This window comes from Mytilus californianus, unplaced genomic scaffold, assembly GCF_021869535.1.
Source record: "Mytilus californianus isolate M0D057914Y unplaced genomic scaffold, xbMytCali1.0.p SCAF_4, whole genome shotgun sequence".
Classification (NCBI taxonomy): domain Eukaryota; kingdom Metazoa; phylum Mollusca; class Bivalvia; order Mytilida; family Mytilidae; genus Mytilus; species Mytilus californianus.
In genome coordinates this window covers 95,755,084-95,773,210 of record NW_026262690.1, presented here as the reverse complement: position 1 = coordinate 95,773,210, position 18,127 = coordinate 95,755,084, and the positions used below count along the sequence as shown (strand labels likewise).

General features: G+C 31.7%; 1 protein-coding gene across 1 annotated transcript; it reads left to right on the top strand.

Moving 5' to 3' along the window:
• The first annotated feature begins 2,224 nt into the window (after positions 1-2,224).
• LOC127738916 (leucine-rich repeat-containing protein 74B-like) lies at positions 2,225-17,487 on the top strand. The gene is made up of 13 exons (XM_052250409.1): positions 2,225-2,449; positions 4,214-4,559; positions 5,630-5,802; positions 6,532-6,639; positions 7,056-7,149; positions 7,456-7,505; positions 7,961-8,042; positions 9,592-9,677; positions 9,819-10,013; positions 11,582-11,677; positions 13,745-14,020; positions 14,867-14,952; positions 17,039-17,487. Exons 1-13 carry the CDS (start codon positions 2,402-2,404, stop codon positions 17,079-17,081), a joined length of 1,683 nt encoding a protein of 560 aa, XP_052106369.1. The 5' UTR covers positions 2,225-2,401; the 3' UTR covers positions 17,082-17,487.
• Positions 17,488-18,127: the final 640 nt, after the last annotated feature.

The window sequence follows — 18,127 nt, the reverse complement described above, 5'->3', positions numbered from 1 at the left end:
TTCATCACACGGGTAACCAGTAAATTTTACATAATCCTAATTAAACCAGTAACATGCAGAGTTATCGAACGTAATTATGACTGGAATAGTTGCATATGATAGAAAATTTCACAGATGACAACGGATATGTTACAATTATCTTCACTACAAGCCCGTCCTCTTTTCTTCGAATGTGACATCGTCGAATGAGGCTTATCATCGATTTTGTACATACCACGAGGACTACGTGACACGACGGGTGTCATTAGCGGAGCAGAATCTGATTACCCACCTGACATCTCCCCGGTTTTTTTTTTTGTGTGGTTCGTGTTGCTCAGTCTTCAGTTTTCTATGTAATGCTTATTGAACTTGTTTGTCATTTCGTCGTCTTTCGCTTTTTTGCCATGTCATGCAGTTTATCTAGACTTTTGAATGTCTCCTTGGTACCTTCCACCTCTTTTCTGGTCCTTTTATGTCTAATCTAAGATATTATAAGGATGTATGGTTGCCAACCCATGAGACAATTGTCCATGTCCATCAAAAGTTACATTACCATAACTATGTTTTTATTTTATGTTTATATACTTGTAATTCTTGACTTGTGTTAATACTGTGTTATGTTTAGTGTTTTTGCTTGACCCATATGTGTGCATGTAATTTGCATATGAAATCCATGATTATTATTATTATCCACCAGAGACCACATGACGTAAAAGTTAGGAAATATAGGTCGCAGTACGGCCTTACTCAAAAAGATATTTTTCATCAAAGCTGTTGCTCATGTCAAAGACAAAACCTCAGGCTATTTTTGGCCAGTTTTTGCAGTTTTGGACTAAATTCAAAAAGTTTGAAGTCGTAATGCAGATATTTAAGCCAAAATTAAAAACTAGAAAGATACTGATATATGTCTTATGAACATCTGAAGGATATTATTTGGTAGATGTATAATATCTTTTGATTTTCGAATTCCAGGAGTAGAAACAGTGACCTTATCCAAGGATTTATATAGAACTATATAAATTCTTGCCTTATCATACCTTATCGTGTATGACTCTTTACAAATACGAATTGTATTCTTCAAATTTGACACTTGAAATCAATTTTGAATATCTTATATAGTGTACCTTTATATATATCAATTGATGTTGCAATCTATGCAAAAAGGATGTTTCTCAAAATCATGTCCATTACAATGCTAGCACAGAAAAAAGTTATTCAATTTTTTTTATTATTTTTAACATAATCTGAAGTTTTAACCGCAATGTTCTCCACAAATTTTCACAGATTCTGAAATAATTTTTTTATACCAGGAGTCAATTTGGAGTAAAAATGTTTTATAAACCAACGAATCAGTTTTCATTGAAATCCTAACACAAGACGTTTCTCAGAATTTGTGTGTCTTTTTAACAAAAATCTGTTTGTTTCCCTAAATCAATGAACAAATTCTCACCAAATAATAATATGCACATCAATATATGATGCAGAACAACTGTGCAAAATTACTTCTGACTCCTACCTTTACCTTTGCATGTTTTGCGTTTACAAAAATTGTTGACGGACAGACGGACGCGCGTACGGACGGTCAAAGTGAAAATTATAGGCCTTCCGCTCCTGGATGAGGCCACTTAATTTTGTGTCTTAAAAAAACTAGGTCACTATTGACTTGTATAAACTTTCTCGTTTGAGAAGGCTTCTTGGGAACTTAGTGACACATACTCATATAAGTAAGTTTGTGTAACGATCCATCAAGTTTAATAGTATAGTATCATATCAATGTAAGCTACGCAGACCTACATCGCATCAGAAGAAGTATTCTTGGCCAGGCCTACATTTCAAAAGTAACTATCTATTATTAATTTTTGCACCTGCATTCATTCCTGCGAAACTAGTTTATCTACAATGAAATGATTCAAAGTGTTGTGATTATACTAAGGGAAGAACAGCTTCATATCAATAAGTCATGATTCCCTTAATGTACTTAATGCCTTACTGGCTGTGTCTTCCTAAGAAATAGAATTAAAAAAAATCTTTCTTTGTTCCTTATTTAATTATAATATTTTATTTTTCTTCCCCTTCTTAAATTTATGGTCAAATTCGTCAGAAAACATCGTTGACACACTGTTAATTTAAATGCACAAGCTACTTTTCCCAATGATTTTTATTTTCTTTAAAGGAATCTAACTTAATTACAGGTATGAAAGCGGATTACGTGGTAATTTAAATGTAAAGGTATACTATCAAAACCTGATCAAACCTGTCGCTGTCAACCATTGCCATTTAATTGAATGAATCGATCATAGGCTAAACTACACTTGACGAAAGTTTGTTTATATTAATGGCTGACAGTTGGCATACAAATATAAAACATATATAACAGTGATATGACATAAAGTCGAAGGAAAGGATGAAGTGATTCCATAGAATGATTATTCAAGGGGAGATGGAGAGCGAATCCGAAACTCCACAACAGGTACGTTGTTTAGTAGTGTATCACTTTATGATTTTTTTCAATAGGTCATCATTCCGATCTAACACATTGTAAATTAGTATTGTCCTTATTCAATTAAAACAATGTGTTAATTACACGTTCCATTTAATGGTTAAACTTTAAATACTTATGAAAAGAGACAAGACAATGATCTAAATTAAGATGTATATTTTTTATTTAAAATGTTTATATTTATATTGTATATTACAAAGTTACACAAATGAATGAATGAACAAATAGAAAAAAAATATTCGTTTTTTTCTATATCTGATTGCATTCTTCAATGTGTATGAACTTTGTAATTAATTAAATCCACAAACATTGACCATTTTAATCCAGATCATGCTTTGTACGGCGCCATATCATCATGTTTACTTCTAAGTTCTCGACCTAGTTTTAATTTAATCCTCCTATATGATGAAATTTTTAATATGTATTAAAAATTCCATATTATTTTATCCCAAGATAAAAAAGTATATATCCGTCTGAGCTTTTGTTTATAGGAGGAAAAATGCATGCCAATCAATATCATTTTGTTTGTTTATGCGTTAAACATTAAAGGTACAAAGTTTTAAAAAAATATCCGTATCCTTGTTTGAGGAGAAAAATCATTCAATTTGCTTTTATATTCATTAAAGAGCAACAAACTTCTGAACCACCAATAAAATTAAAAGGATATGAAAACTTGTATACTTATGGAAAAATGCATTTCATTCAAAGTCATTTGGTTGTTCGTATATTTGAGAGCACACATTAAACTTATAACTAACAACTTCCTACAATATAAAAAAGAAGATGTGGTATGATTGCAAATGAGACAACTCTTCACAAGAGACCAAATGACTCAGAAATTAACAATTATAGGTCACCGTACGGCCTTCAACAATGAGAAAAGCCCATACCGCATAGTCAGCTATAAAAGGCCCCGAAATGACAAATGTAAAACAATTCAAACGAGAAAACTAACGGGCTAATTTATGTACAAAAAATGAACGAAAAAGAAATATGTAACACATCAACAAACGACAACCACTGAATTACAAGCTGTATATCATGTTTTTATTTTCTGATTTCTTTCATCCATGACTAATAAACGGTTCAGTATTCTCCCATTTTTTTCAAATGACTATACTTTTACTTTTTAATTATGTCCATATAAAATAATGTTAGGTATACTAAAAAAAATTGTTGATATACGATAAATATGCAACTCAGTCACAAAGGAACACAATTTAAAGAAATATTTGTTATAGGACACTCTCCTTTTTGAATAGATGATAAAAATTATCGATAAACTTACTTAAAAGACATTAAAAAATACAAAATATAAAATTGAGAATGGAAATGGGGAATATGTCAAAGAGACAACAACCCGACCAAAGAGTAGACAACAGCAGCGAGAAAATCCCGTACCCGGAGGTGGTCCTCAGCTGGCCCCTAAATAAAATTGTGTAATAGTTCAGTGAAAATGGACGTCATACTAAACTCCAAAACATATAAATGAACTAAAATTTAAAAAACATACAAGACTAACAAAGGCCAGAGGCTCCTGACTTGGGACAGGCGCAAAAATGCGGCGGGGTTAAACATGTTTTGTGAGATCTCAACCCTCCCCTATACCTCTAGCCAGTGTAGAATAAAGAAACACAGCAATACGCACAGTAAAATTCAGTTTAATATGTCCAAATGAATCTCGCCAAATTATGTTAATAATATGAACCAACAAGTGTTATTTATCATCTTTAGGTACATTTTCCCTTGGAATCAGTCCAAGAGGAAACTGAAGATGAAGAACAAGATAAAAACAACAATAAAAATGGACTTAGTCCCAGAGATGACCTTACTCAAGGTCCTACACGTGTACCTTCACAAAGGTCGCGAGCAATGTTAATACGCACACCGGCTAATGAGTTTGCGGTTCCAGAATCGCCGCTTGAGTTAGAAAAAGACATTTTAATTACTGAATTGAAAGATGATGTTGATTATGGTAGCGATGTTGAAAGTGAGGAGGAAGTGGACATTGTCTTGCCACAAGAAACTAACAAGCCCCAATTAACAGAGGATGATTATGATACAGATTTAGAAGTAGATGGTAGGTAGTGTCAGAATATCAATACAAGTTATGAATTTGGTAAGAGTACAATATCCGAACAAACATGACTATCACAAATTGGCCCTAGTTTTGCATGAAAGATATACGGCGTGGATATGGGTAAATTTGGATGAAATGGTCCAAGATGATATTTCATGCATGTTGAGGACGACACAGGTCTACTACGTGTGCTGTTCTTGTGGTATTTGCTTTCCCCTCGTTTCAGAATAAAAACTGACCGTGCAAACATTCTGAATAAAAGCTTATTTTTATAGCAATCAGACAGTTTTTAAAATCCGTAAAAAAGCCAACCATAACATGCTCATATTTTCCATTGTGTTTTCCATTATTCGAAAATTCAAAGTGCATTCATTCAATTTAGATCTCGTAAGTTCTTGTATAAAAAATAAAATAAAAAAAAAACGTTGCTACGTGCTTTTTTGTTTGTTTATACCATTTCGTAACCGATTGTCGATTCACAGGCAGACTGACAGCTATAATGAAGGATTTAAAGTCATTATTAATAACTGATAACAAAAAAAAAGTAAATCCTTATATTTGAAATGGAAGCTTGGTAATTATAATCGATACTATCGCACTGATTTCTGTAAGATCTTTATGCTTTTTCCCCATGGAAACGTTATGTTAAAACTAGATTCAAATTGCTGGTCACTTGATTTGTTAAGAATTCAGAATTAATGTTCAGGCTGCAAACCCACATGACAATACAATGGAACATATTTGTATTTCACTTGCGTAGTAATTTTGTTGTTGTTATGTTTGAAAAGAGAGTCCAAACATTTTTCCCCTGACATCATGCATACAATATGACAGTTAAAATCCATACGGAAGATAATTAGATTTATAAATTTGAATTTATGAATTATCTTCACAAGAAAGAACCAACAAAGATCATATTTTCATTTCATGAATATTTTATGTTTAAATTATCTGGTTGTCAATATTAGTTCAGTTGAACAACAAGTCTTTTTAAAACCCATGAAATCATTACGAATTTTTCTTTTGAAGAGTTTTAATTTTTAATAGTATTTGTGTTTGTCTATTTTCAGAAGAGATTTTCTACCACGATACAACGGGGAAAAGTAATTACTTAAAGATCTGCCAACAATACGGACTTGTCCCTATATCGTATTTTGTTCGACATATCATAGACAATGAGATCACTATGCGATACCACGGACTTAGTCCAACAGCGGCTAAAGCTATTGCCCTTGTGTTGAGAGTAGGTACAATTATAACAATCGATTACCAATAACGAAATCGACTCATTAGTTCCATTTTTTAAAATGATATCCTAATACGTCAAAATATTTTAACTAGTTTAAATAATTATGTTCAAACTAATTTGGATAAATGAAACGACAATCGGAATATTAAAAAATGAACACACACACGTAATGCTTTTAGTATGTAAATTACATAATACACTGATTTAAATTGGAATGACACGTGACTCTTGAATATCAGAAACGCCCAAAACCATAGGTTTGAAAAACTAAATAAACAAAACATCCACCCTTAACAAAAATGATAGCAACAACTCCAAAAAGTTATGCATTAAACAAATACCATTCATTTTTATTTGCCAGCTTGTTTTGTTAATGTGATTGTGTTTTTTCCCTTAAAAATACTTGAATACAAGAATCTATTAAAAAAAAACATCGAAAGAAGATTATCTCTGAATTATTGTGCTTTGCTTTTGTCAAGCCTATGCTGTATATCTTTTCATCGTCGATATAACACCTCCTCCCCCCCAAAAAAAACAAAAAAAACGTAAGAGGAAGTAGAAAAAACGCTTGAAAATACATGTATACACAAGTTGAAATGATTCAGTAAAAAGAAAATCCATTTTCGTTTTTGATAAACAAGGCTACGAGGCAATACTAGCTATTGCTGAAAGTACTAATACTAGTAGATGTTGCCACCTTGCAAGTTTCTGATGTTTTTACAGGATAATATATCACTAGAAAAACTAAACTTGGACGGAAATTGGATACAAGCAGAAGGAGGTGAAGCTATTGCCCGGATGTTGGAAGAAAATGAATACATAACAGATCTGGTAATAACAATTCTAATCTGCACTACACAATGATCATGATCAAATATTTACTCACTCACAAAATTATGAAGTCATTATAAATATGCATTGTTTTCAAAAAAACTATTTCATATAACGTTTTGAAGATTTACTTTCGTTAAAATAAAGAAAATCTTTGGTATTTGGCATTTTCATGTATTACACGATTTGTTTGCCTCAAGTTCACCACCTCTCGTATGCTTGAAATTGTTGCCAAATGCACATTTGATCTCGCATTACATGACATTGTTGCCTAATGTACAACTTTCTGTAGTATCCTGTTTTTTTTTCTCAATCAGACTTGATTATTTCTTACATATTTTGCCTTCATCTTTCAAAGCAAAATCTTAATCTTTCATAATCGCTATAGCAAATTAAGAATGATTGTTTTCTTACAGAGTTTGGCAGATAACAAACTAGGATCCGAAGGAGCACAAAGTATTTGTCGTATGCTGAACGTGAATGCAGGTCTTCGAAAAATTAATTTGTCTGGTATGTAGTTAAGTTTTTTTTACAAGTTACGGAACATGGACTTATTCGGTCAAAAGTGATATGTATCTGCATATGCTTTCGCATATTGTAATGGTAAATAAAACAATAAAGAAATGAACAAGTGAATGAAATGCAGGTTACAAATCATACCATCCTTTATATAAGTTAAAGTGTTTTATTATGTAATTTTATCTTCAATGAAGTAACTTGCATACATTTATTTTCCTGTCAAAAGTATTTTTCAGTTCAGCGTTAATGAAATACCACTTCCGCTCAAACAGGTTTAAATTTTATTTTTACTTTCAGGAAATGGTTTTATTGATTCTGATGCCAAGTTTTTTGTTACCACTTTAGAAGTTAGTATGCACTACGCTAATGAACAGAATATTATTTCCACAAGTCTATGTATTATAACTTAATTTTTTATATAAAGTAGACAATTATTTCACATTGAAATAAGGTTTTTCAGTTTTCAACACTAAGGTTAAATCAATCTGTAATAAAGACTAGATGTTTTAAGCATAATTTTAATTAAGTGGTCTTTTACATTTGGGATGTTTATAATATATGTCAGAATAAATTTTGATATGCCTTTTTTTTTATTCCTTTAACTTAACCAATAATTCGCATTTATAGATAATTTATTGAAATGCCGAACTATATTCCAAAGAAGTGAATGCAAAAACAAACTTGAAATGAAATACGAGGTGCATCTTAAAACCAATGCAGTACAATATAATACTCATACATGAAAATTAATATGCATGCAGCTATGACTACTTTGTTAAGACTTATTTCTTCTGTTTTGCAGAATAATAAATATTTAAAAGATTTGAATTTAAGTCATAACTTATTTGGCGAAGAAGGCGGAGAGATATTAGGAGCTGCTATAGGTAAATTCTAAATATTTTCGTAACACTAGTATTGTGTCATTTATCGATTTACGAGATTTGAACATCGGTAAACTTCTGTCGCTTTTTATAATTTACAAGTACACGTTTTCAACTAAATCAAGGTATCACACACGTTCTTTTTTAGTTTGAAAACCAGTGCATGTATCTGTTAGTTAAACTGGCAATCTATGTTATTTTGATAAAACAGACATACAAGCTGTTTTTAAGCACGTATCAACTGTAGAAATATAGATATGTATCTAATTTGCGCTTGTAGTGTTGTCATAACCACCTGATAGAATATACGTTTATTGGTTTTGTGCGAGATGCAAACATGTTATACATTGAATAATTATTGTTGGATAAAAAAGGAAATGGTTGAGCTAAACGTATCATGAATTATTTTTATAAAATTAATAAATATTAATGTTCAAGCCTATTGATTAGTGGGATACAATCAACATAGATATAGGTTAACTGAGTTAAAAAATGAAAAAGAAATACCCGATACATCGGATGGCAAAAACAGAAAAAAAAACGTAAATAATTCCAAGAACAATGTTCAGACCAAATAAACTGCCATGAGGAACATGAAAACCATGTATGTTATTATTGTGAAAATAATTGTATAAAGATCGAGATTGCATGTTAGTTACGTAAGTGCGTCACTGTTTGTGATATCCTGTGGTGTCTATCGTTGATGGAATATGTTCGTTGTTGTTCTGTGGTTTGCACGTTGTGTCGTCTATTGTATTATGTGTTTGTGCTGTATTTCTGTCACGTAGTAGTGTCATTTTAGCGATATTTTTTAACATTGTCATAAAGCGGGAGGTTTGGCTAGCCATTAAACCAGGTTCAACCCACAATTTGTTCTTAAAATGTCCTGTCCCAAGTCAGGAATATGGCAGTTGTTATCAAATAGTTCGTTTCTATGTATGTTGGCGTTTGTTTTTGTTGCACTTCAGTTTTCCTGTTGTTCCTTTGTTTTACTCTCATAGTTGATGTGTATCCCTCGGTTTTAGTTTAAAACCCGGATTTGTTTTCTCTCATTCGATTTATGACTTTTGAACACCGGTATACTACTGTTGCCTTTATTTATCAGGTACTGTAAAGAAGCAAGCACGTCTTGATGCGGTTTACATAAAAGTCTTAGTTTACTCGTTAGCGATAGAACTTGATATAAAACATCTTATAAGATAAAAACAAAACAAACAAACAAAAATGAAACATCACTGTCACAGCAAATCGTAAATCCATATTAACAAATAATATTGTTCATAATAAATGTTAACTACAGACTTTTGCATTAATAATAGGAGATAATTCCTTTTGGACTCTTTCTGTTGACGGAAACAAGCATGGACATACATGAAGAGATGTCACAAAAATAATCAACTTCTACTGAAAGTTTAACATATCTAGATGCAAATTAAAGTCATTTTCACTTATTTTTGTGTATTTTCTGCTGTACAATAAAACAACCATCTGTTGTACAGTATTTACCGAATTCATATTTGAGTCTACCTTTAGTTTTCTTCATTCAAAACAGGTGCTAACGATATATTAGATGTAATCGATTTAAGCTGGAACCATCTTCGACAAAAGGGGGCTATTGCAGTTGCCAATGGAATCAAGGTAAGATAAGTTCTAGAAGATTACTTGTTTCTAAGATGTGGAAAAGGAAAACTTTATAATTGAAATACAAATTTTGCATGTTGATAATTCAAACGTTTTTGCTAATAATTTTGTTGAATATGTATTTTTACCCTTTTACAGGAGAATGTTGGACTGAAACGAATCAACCTTAGTTGGAATGGCTTTGGGTCTCAGGGAGGATGTGCGATTGCAGATGCTCTTGCAACAAATAATTCACTTCTTGAGATCGACATTAGTGGTAATCGTCTAAACGCCGAGGCAGCGATCAGGATAGCCAAATCGATCTTTTCCAACGACAACTTACGCATACTAAGGGTAACTGATAGCTTTTTTCCACAAAATCTGCTAAAATAAAATCCAGTCATGTTTGGTCAATCGATATATATTTTTTATTTTCCAAAAGATTGGTTAAATGACGTGCAAATTGTTTAATGCTTTTGGGGAAATCAGAATGCATGTATAATGCAAACTACTTCAAAGAGGGTCTAATCACGCAAGTAAATAATGATTTAATAACTTTAAATTGATTTTTGTAATTATGGTAATGCATTATTGATTGTATAACTTTAAGATGTAATTAGTTCGCATCCTGTTTCTAAAGAGTGGACGATAAAACACTTCCGGTTTACAAGGTTTTGGAAATTAAATTTCCTATTGTTACTCATAAAACTGTTGATTACAATGAGTTAATCGAATTGTCCGAGGCAATTCTATTATTCGTATACCTTTACTGATTCCTAGATCCTTCTTGAAGACAGGTACTAGTAGTATCAAATTTAAAAAGAAATGGAAATAGAAACATAAAATCATGCAGCAGATGACTCGATGTAGATCAAGTTGCGTAAATTTATACGTACATGTTTCGAATAAGATGCAAAAGTCCAATCTGTTTTACTTGTGGTGTATTTCTTGGTTAAATAGTGTTAATGGGTTTTATATAAATGTAAGAAGATTTGCGCATCCTCAAGATCTCCTTTTTTTCTAACAAATGAGCTTCTCTGTCAAGGCTCAATCCCATTGTGTATGTTCACAGTGTATTGTGTGCCTTTGGCTTTCTAGAAATCTCACCACAAGTATATCAGGTATAGATTTATACACACAAGATACCATTATTTTATTTGATGCACCAAAAAGCTTTTCGATTTTTTAAAAAATATATGCATTGGTTTTTTGGAGATTTTATGATTTTCAGACAAAGTTGACGTTCTTTCTTTATAAATCTGTATATAAATGTTGAAAGAATTCATTCAACATTATTTCTGATGCAAAATCTTATGAAAATCTATGACATATGGCCTTTTTACTGTAATTTGACCTTACAGCTTAGCGTTACCTCCCCTTTTATGTCATATAATATCAAATTCCCCTACTCTATGTGTATACAAAGACTAAAGGGTTTATGCATTGACGGATTCGGTTCAAACTCATGAGAAAAAGGATTCTGATATGCACGGCGAGGGGAAATGTTCTTTATCCAGAATCAATGTCTTTGAACCTTGTTCTTATTTGCCACATTTTCATCATAGCTCTTTCGTTTATGATATATTGCATACAAAATAAAACTTGATAAATATAAAGATCCTTAATTGCAGATGTTCAAAAATCCTTTCTGAGAAAAATATTCATTAATTAATAAGACAATCTACAGTATGCCTTCCCTATAGTATTTTCAACTGAATATATGAATTATGAAAATATGAAGATTGATTGTTTAAAAGGATCTTTAGACATCGCATAATATTATACAATTCTTCTGAGTTTTACTTTATCAATCGGCAGTAATAATAATTCAAAATTAGATGAAGACGAAAACAGAAACTGCACACATTTATAGGAATTAATCTCGCCTTTTGTCAAAATCTATTATTCTTATTTCGTTACAGATGGGAAATAACCTATTAACTACCGCAGGAGCTATTGCGTTGGCTAAGGTTATCAATGAATCTGAAAGTAGTGAGATGGAAGAACTGGACTTAACAGTTAGTATAATATTGATATGTCAACAATAATTTAAAAATCAAATGAAAAGAAAACACTTGACATTTCGTTTTAAACATAAAATGTATAGTTTGAAGTGTTAGATTAATGCGACAGTAGTTAACCGATGTTCAGATCTTTAAACGCCATACGATGGAGAAAAGGGTGTGCTACTACTGAGAAATGGGAAGTTGATAATTGGAAAGTTGAAATCATATCGTTTGTCATAGATTCCCGTTTGTACGGTCTTTCGTCTGTGTCAGTTTCGAGGAAAAGATCAAGATATGAGGCAAACCTTCTACTTTTGTCCATATTTGATTTCAAGTTCACTGGGATATATAAAATTTAAGCACTCATTGAAATGTGGATTACCGAGTGACAGAAGATCATCAATATATCTGAAAGTGAAATTAAAGAAGTACATTTTTTTGTCTTTGAGAAAGTTCTGTGTAAATTTTTGCTTCATATGAGTATAAAAACAAGTCGGCCAGTAGTGGTGCACAATTAGTACCCGTTGGAATACCGACTGTCTGCTGAAAGGTCCTTCCTCCAAACTCAATAAATATGTTGTCGATCAAAATGTCGAGCATTTGAAGGTTCGGTGTATTTGTTGTGGTAATCAGTGTGGTTCTTCACAAAGTAAGATTTTCAATGACCTAAAACAAGGAATTTGTATCTAAGTTTCTTATTTTTGCGAGTTGATGTAGTCGATTTTTCAATTGAGCATTAGGAAGAGTAGTGTAGAGCGTAGAAAAATCACAGGTTTTTATATTACTAAAAACTGTTTAAAAGCACTTTATATATCTATTTTAGCTAAGAAGGAAGTTGTTGAAATTTAAATATTCAATGATTACCCCGACATAGTTATTTTACTATGCATTCTGTATCTCCATATTGAAAATAGTATGTAAAACGGGATATTGTTACAACCTTTGACACTATATTATATATAAATGCAAGTTACCATTATGAAAACACCTGTCATCGTGATGCACTGTATAAGCACTGGTTAATTTGCCGAAATAAAAACAATATCATACTGTTGATCATTTATACCGCAGTGAAGTTATGATATTTAAAAAAAAAAACAAGAAATAAAGGCAAAATTTAAGCAATAAAAAAGACAAATGACATAAACAGCATTTAAGGTTAATATCCAATTCTGTAGGACCGTGTATTACGAAATTTTCAAACTGTTACAATTTCAAAACCGCAGAAATACAGAATAAAAGTGACGTGCCCTTTTTTACATATATCAAAAGGAAACGTTGTGTAAAGCAATACTGCTAAATCTTTCATTGCATTCAATAGAAAATAAAGCCACGAATTTTGCAAAAAACCCTAAGACTTTATTACAGAGATTTTTGTTTTAAAATTCTAAACATAGATTACTCACTTGTTTGTCCCATGATGTGCTAGCTTTTATTGTCTACAAAACGTCCTAAATAACCTTTACAATAAAAATAAACTCATGCTGAGTCACTTAAGTCGAGCGCATCCAGAAGGTGTACTTGAATAAAAAAATAAGTCAATTTTTATACTTGTTTTAACCAATATCTTTATTTAAATACCTGTTTCAGTGAAATCATTGCTAGCACTGCATGCAATAATCCTTTATCTAGTAAGCACCGAATGGTCAAATATAGGAGTACAAGGTGAAAGGCAGTGGATTTTTTTTTTATAAAATGTCCATTTGTTTAGTATTGAACAACAAAAGGGTACATTATCCTAAAAGCATGAGAGGCTTCTGACCCGAATGCAAATTATTCTATATATCACTTTTAGTGTTTTTATTTGTACCCACTCTGTGTGACAAGCTCTAAATCAACCGGAATCTTTACATATCGTAAATGAAATGAATAAAGGATATCGAATATATGAAACAACAACAAATAATAAGCAGATAAAAAACAGAGACGAATTTATTAATATAATTTTCATTTTGGTCCAGCGTTTTGGTTTCATAAATTCGTCAATGAAAAATGTTTTTCAATATGCTTACTGAAGATTAATTACTGCTTACTTATTTTCCAAAGAACATTTTTAACTTATAATTTTGTTTACATTAGGATGTCCCAGTTGAGTACGAGTTCTTGAGGATCTGTGAAGATATAAAAATGAAGAAACCAGATTTTAAAGTGTCATTTGGACCTGTTTTAAGAACTGGAAATACAGCGGATGATCTAGGCAAAATGGGAATTGATCCTAAGAAGAAAGTGGCTCCCATATTAGTGTTACAAGAACATATAGTTGTAAATGACATGCGTTTGTTAGACATTTTAAAGAGATATAACACTGATCAGACATTATTAGTTACACCGGAAGATTTCATGGCAGCAATCGAGGTATGTTACTTGAAAATCTATACATTGTCTCCTAATGTACATGTGTGATAAGCTTGGAAACGGGAAAACATGCAAGATTTTAAGTTATCCAGTATTTTGTCGAGTATATTTTTGAATTTTAAATCCGATACTATGCATGTTTTTGTTTTTATACTGCAACGCTTTTATATAATTAAATGATGATGTTTTGGCAAAAATTGGAAATTTTAAAATTAAAGTGGACATGATTTTCCTCTTAGCGACGTCAGTAATAAAACTTATTCAGAAGCATATGCTGGTAGAAGATAAGTATTCACCCATGAGGGCAGTATTCACCCATGAGGGCGTTAGCCCGAATGACATTCTAATTCACACCAAGATATCATGGTAAGTTAATGCCAACAAATAGGGAAGGGGATTTTCAGTAATTTGATCTTAGTTTATTGTAAAGAATGATAAATGCAAGATATCCAATTACATTTAATGACTTCTTGGTATAAGTTATTATACGATAGACACAAACGTTTATACAGTCATCTCATGTGGTATGTTTGCAGCATAAAACATACAATAGTAAGATAAATAACAATGCAAATTCGTATAGTACATTGTCAAGCTGATAAATTCAAATACATTAAAAAAATGAAAATGTTATCAAGATACGCAGTGATAAAAACTATTTACTTTAAGATTAAATGCTTGATACCTGGTGTGCACTTCAAGATATATTATTTTGGGTATAATCAAGTCAAAAAGTGATAAAACTGAATAGTATTTTATCGGCAATCTTGACGTTTGGAAAAAGTATGCGATATTTTAAACATTTGATAGGTAGAAAATATATTTGCTTTCTTTACAATGTTACAGGAACTTGCAGTACCTTATGATAAGCCAAAAGTACAAGAAGCTGTTTTTAAACTAGCAGATGACCAATCGGGGAGAATTTATTTCGGGTGTGTATTAATTTGCTGAAGAATATGCGATACTCCAACAATTGGAATTTCTCGTGAACATTCAAATTCATTACCTTTCTGGTTAAGTAGATTTTTTCGAGTTAAATTCTAGTATCGTTATGTCAAAATTTAAAATAAACTTATATCCAATAATGTTCAGTACTATACAGTAAACTTATCCTGAACGTTTTATCCTTTGTCATACTAACCAGGAAATGTGTCAAATGGCGTAACAAACAATTAAATACCATGGTGTAAAAGATATGACTAAATCACTCAAGGCATAACTAACCCAAAAAAGGTCTGATTACAGTAGTTGTCGTCTGTTTATGTAGTTCATACGTGTTTCTCGTTTCTCGTTTTTATATAGGTTAGACCGTTGGTTTTTCCGTTTGAATGGTTTTACACTAGTATTTTTTTGGGGCCCTTTATAACTTGCTGTTCGGTGTGAGCCAATGCTCCGTGTTGAAGGCCGTACCTTGACCTATAATGGTTTACTTTTATAAATTGTAACTTGGATGGAGAGTTGTCTCATTGGCACTCATACCACATCGTCCTATATCTATATACAATATAAGATAAGGAGATGCGGTATAATTGCCAAAGAGACAGCTATTAAAAAATATGTCCAAATGACGTACTACTAGATTTAAGCAACCATACGATATTTAAAAAAAATCCATACTCCTTAAACCATGCATGTTTCTAAATAAAAATAACAAACTCCATATATGATGTTTAATTACCATATGAACAAAACTGATTTTAAAACTTCAAACCCTGCATTCAAGTATTCAATTTTGACAATAAAACAATCACTGTAGGGGTAGTTTGGAAATTTTGATGTAGTTATACCGGTATGACAACATTAAGAATATTATGTAAATAACATATAGCTGAGAGGGTGGTAGAGCAGATTATTACCCCGAGAAAACATTGTCAACTGAGGACAAGCCAGGTAGAAAATAACAATCTGCTCTATCACTCTCTCAGATATGTGTTACTTAATTTATTATACTGAATGTTCTGTTATTACTGTCTTTAAAATTTCAAAATCAAAGAAATAAACTGACGTCTTGTACATAACGACCATTCGTATTTAATAAAGCGCACAATTGATCAAAAATCTCCGTGACGAGTAATAGAGTGTTTCCCATGGGATAGAGTAAATTATTTCCCTCATATTAACCAATCAAAATCTGGCTTTTTGACATGAAGTATAATAAAATATATATATCTATTTATTTCTATCATATTATTGACCTTGTCTTATATTTTTTGTATATTTTAGTGATACGTCTTTTATTTTGGTAATATCATTTGTTTTATTGGGATCTGGATAGTATGAAATTTTTGCACTTTTTGATGACTTTTTCAACACAATTAAATGCACTTTTTTACTCATAAGACCCGTATACACACAATGGGAAAGGAGTCATACCTATAGTCATACACGCACATTAAAACGTTGAAATATGCACATATATTTGACAATGCATACAAGCAATAGGTTTTATCTTGCTTTGTGAGATTTGTTGTGTTTATGTTATGATGAATACATTAAAATGGAATAAAGGACAAACACGTACATACAGCGATTCCTACGTCAATTCAAGGCTTAGTTTGTAACCCGGATTTGTTTTCTCTCAATCGATTTATGACTTTTGAACATCGGTTTACTACTGTTGACTTTATTTAGCTCATGGAACTCAAATGAAAGTCATTATAATACTTCCATGCTTAGACCGTCGGAAACACGCGTCTGACGTACCAAATTATAAGCCTGGTATTAAAATGGACAAAGATGATTATTACTCGTAAAAAACTAATGGTTAAACGCTAAACAGATGCAGTTAAATCAAAACAGCATTGTCAATATAATTGACCATTATAGCAGTTAATACATATTATGGCAGAGTATCCTGCCTCAGTATCCGCCTTTTCCTATATGAAAATGAAATCATGTTTATGTTCCTTGCTAAACCAAGTTACATAGAACAGTCTCCTATACCAGTGCTATTACACATTAAATGACTATAATCATTAATTTGAAGATATGCTGATATTCTTTTTATTTACATTTCAGAGACTTCTTGAAGCAACAAGAGAATCAAAAGCCTGAGAGTTAACAGTACAATAAATAAGATCATTGACTGCTCACGTATATTATAAACTGGCTCAATAAAAACTTGGACACACCAAAATCAGTATATGTATATTCATGACTAATGTGTATCTGTTATAATATAAAATGATTGAAATCAGCCAAAATGTGGATATTTATTTTTCAGTATCTTCTGTGATATTATAAGTTGCTTTGAAAGTAGATTTCTAAGCTAAAAGTGGCATTTATTTTTTTTATGTATAACTAAATGCATTTGCTTAATGTTCGTTTTTACGTCCCATATTGTCATAAATTTAAATTTATTTTTGGAAAATGTTGTGTATTGAGTTTTATGACCTGTGATGCAAAAATGTTCCGTCCTTATGCAAGTGCTGTTATATTATATATTGAAATAAAATGTAGTTATTGTTTTTCTATTACTTAAACATACATTTGTAATAATAGCTGTGAAATCATGCATGTGTGATACTTAAACGCTACAGGGACTATAATGTGGCATTTGTTGATATCAAAACTTTATGACAAAAGGGATGATTTCAGCTTCCCAATTGTTAAATTCCCATTTCCATGTAGTAACTTTCAAGCAACGCCTGCATATGGAGTCTTATATTTCCAGTCGATAAAATATTCCAGAGCTTGCTTTTCTTATCATGATTTCACTGATAGAAGATTGCTGCTTACTAGAAAGCTAATGAACCGAGGGTTCCAAGTGGTAAAGTTGGAGTCTTCCCTATGAAAGTTTTACCAACGCCATCATGATTGGATCGAATGTCCGTTTGTCGGAATATCTGTATCACAGATGACCAACGAATATGATAAAATTGTCCAAATTGTCGTAACCACAATCCGGTTTTCTATTCCTCCATTGTAACATCACCGAATTAGTTCCAACCATAAGCAACATAATGGGTGCCACGAGTTGAGCAGTATCTACTCACTCTTCCAAAGCAACTGAGATCATCCCTAGTTTGTTGGTGATGTTCGTGTTGCTTCTGTCTTTATAGTCTCTATAGTGTTTTATGACTTGTTTGTTTTTCGTCGTATGTCGTT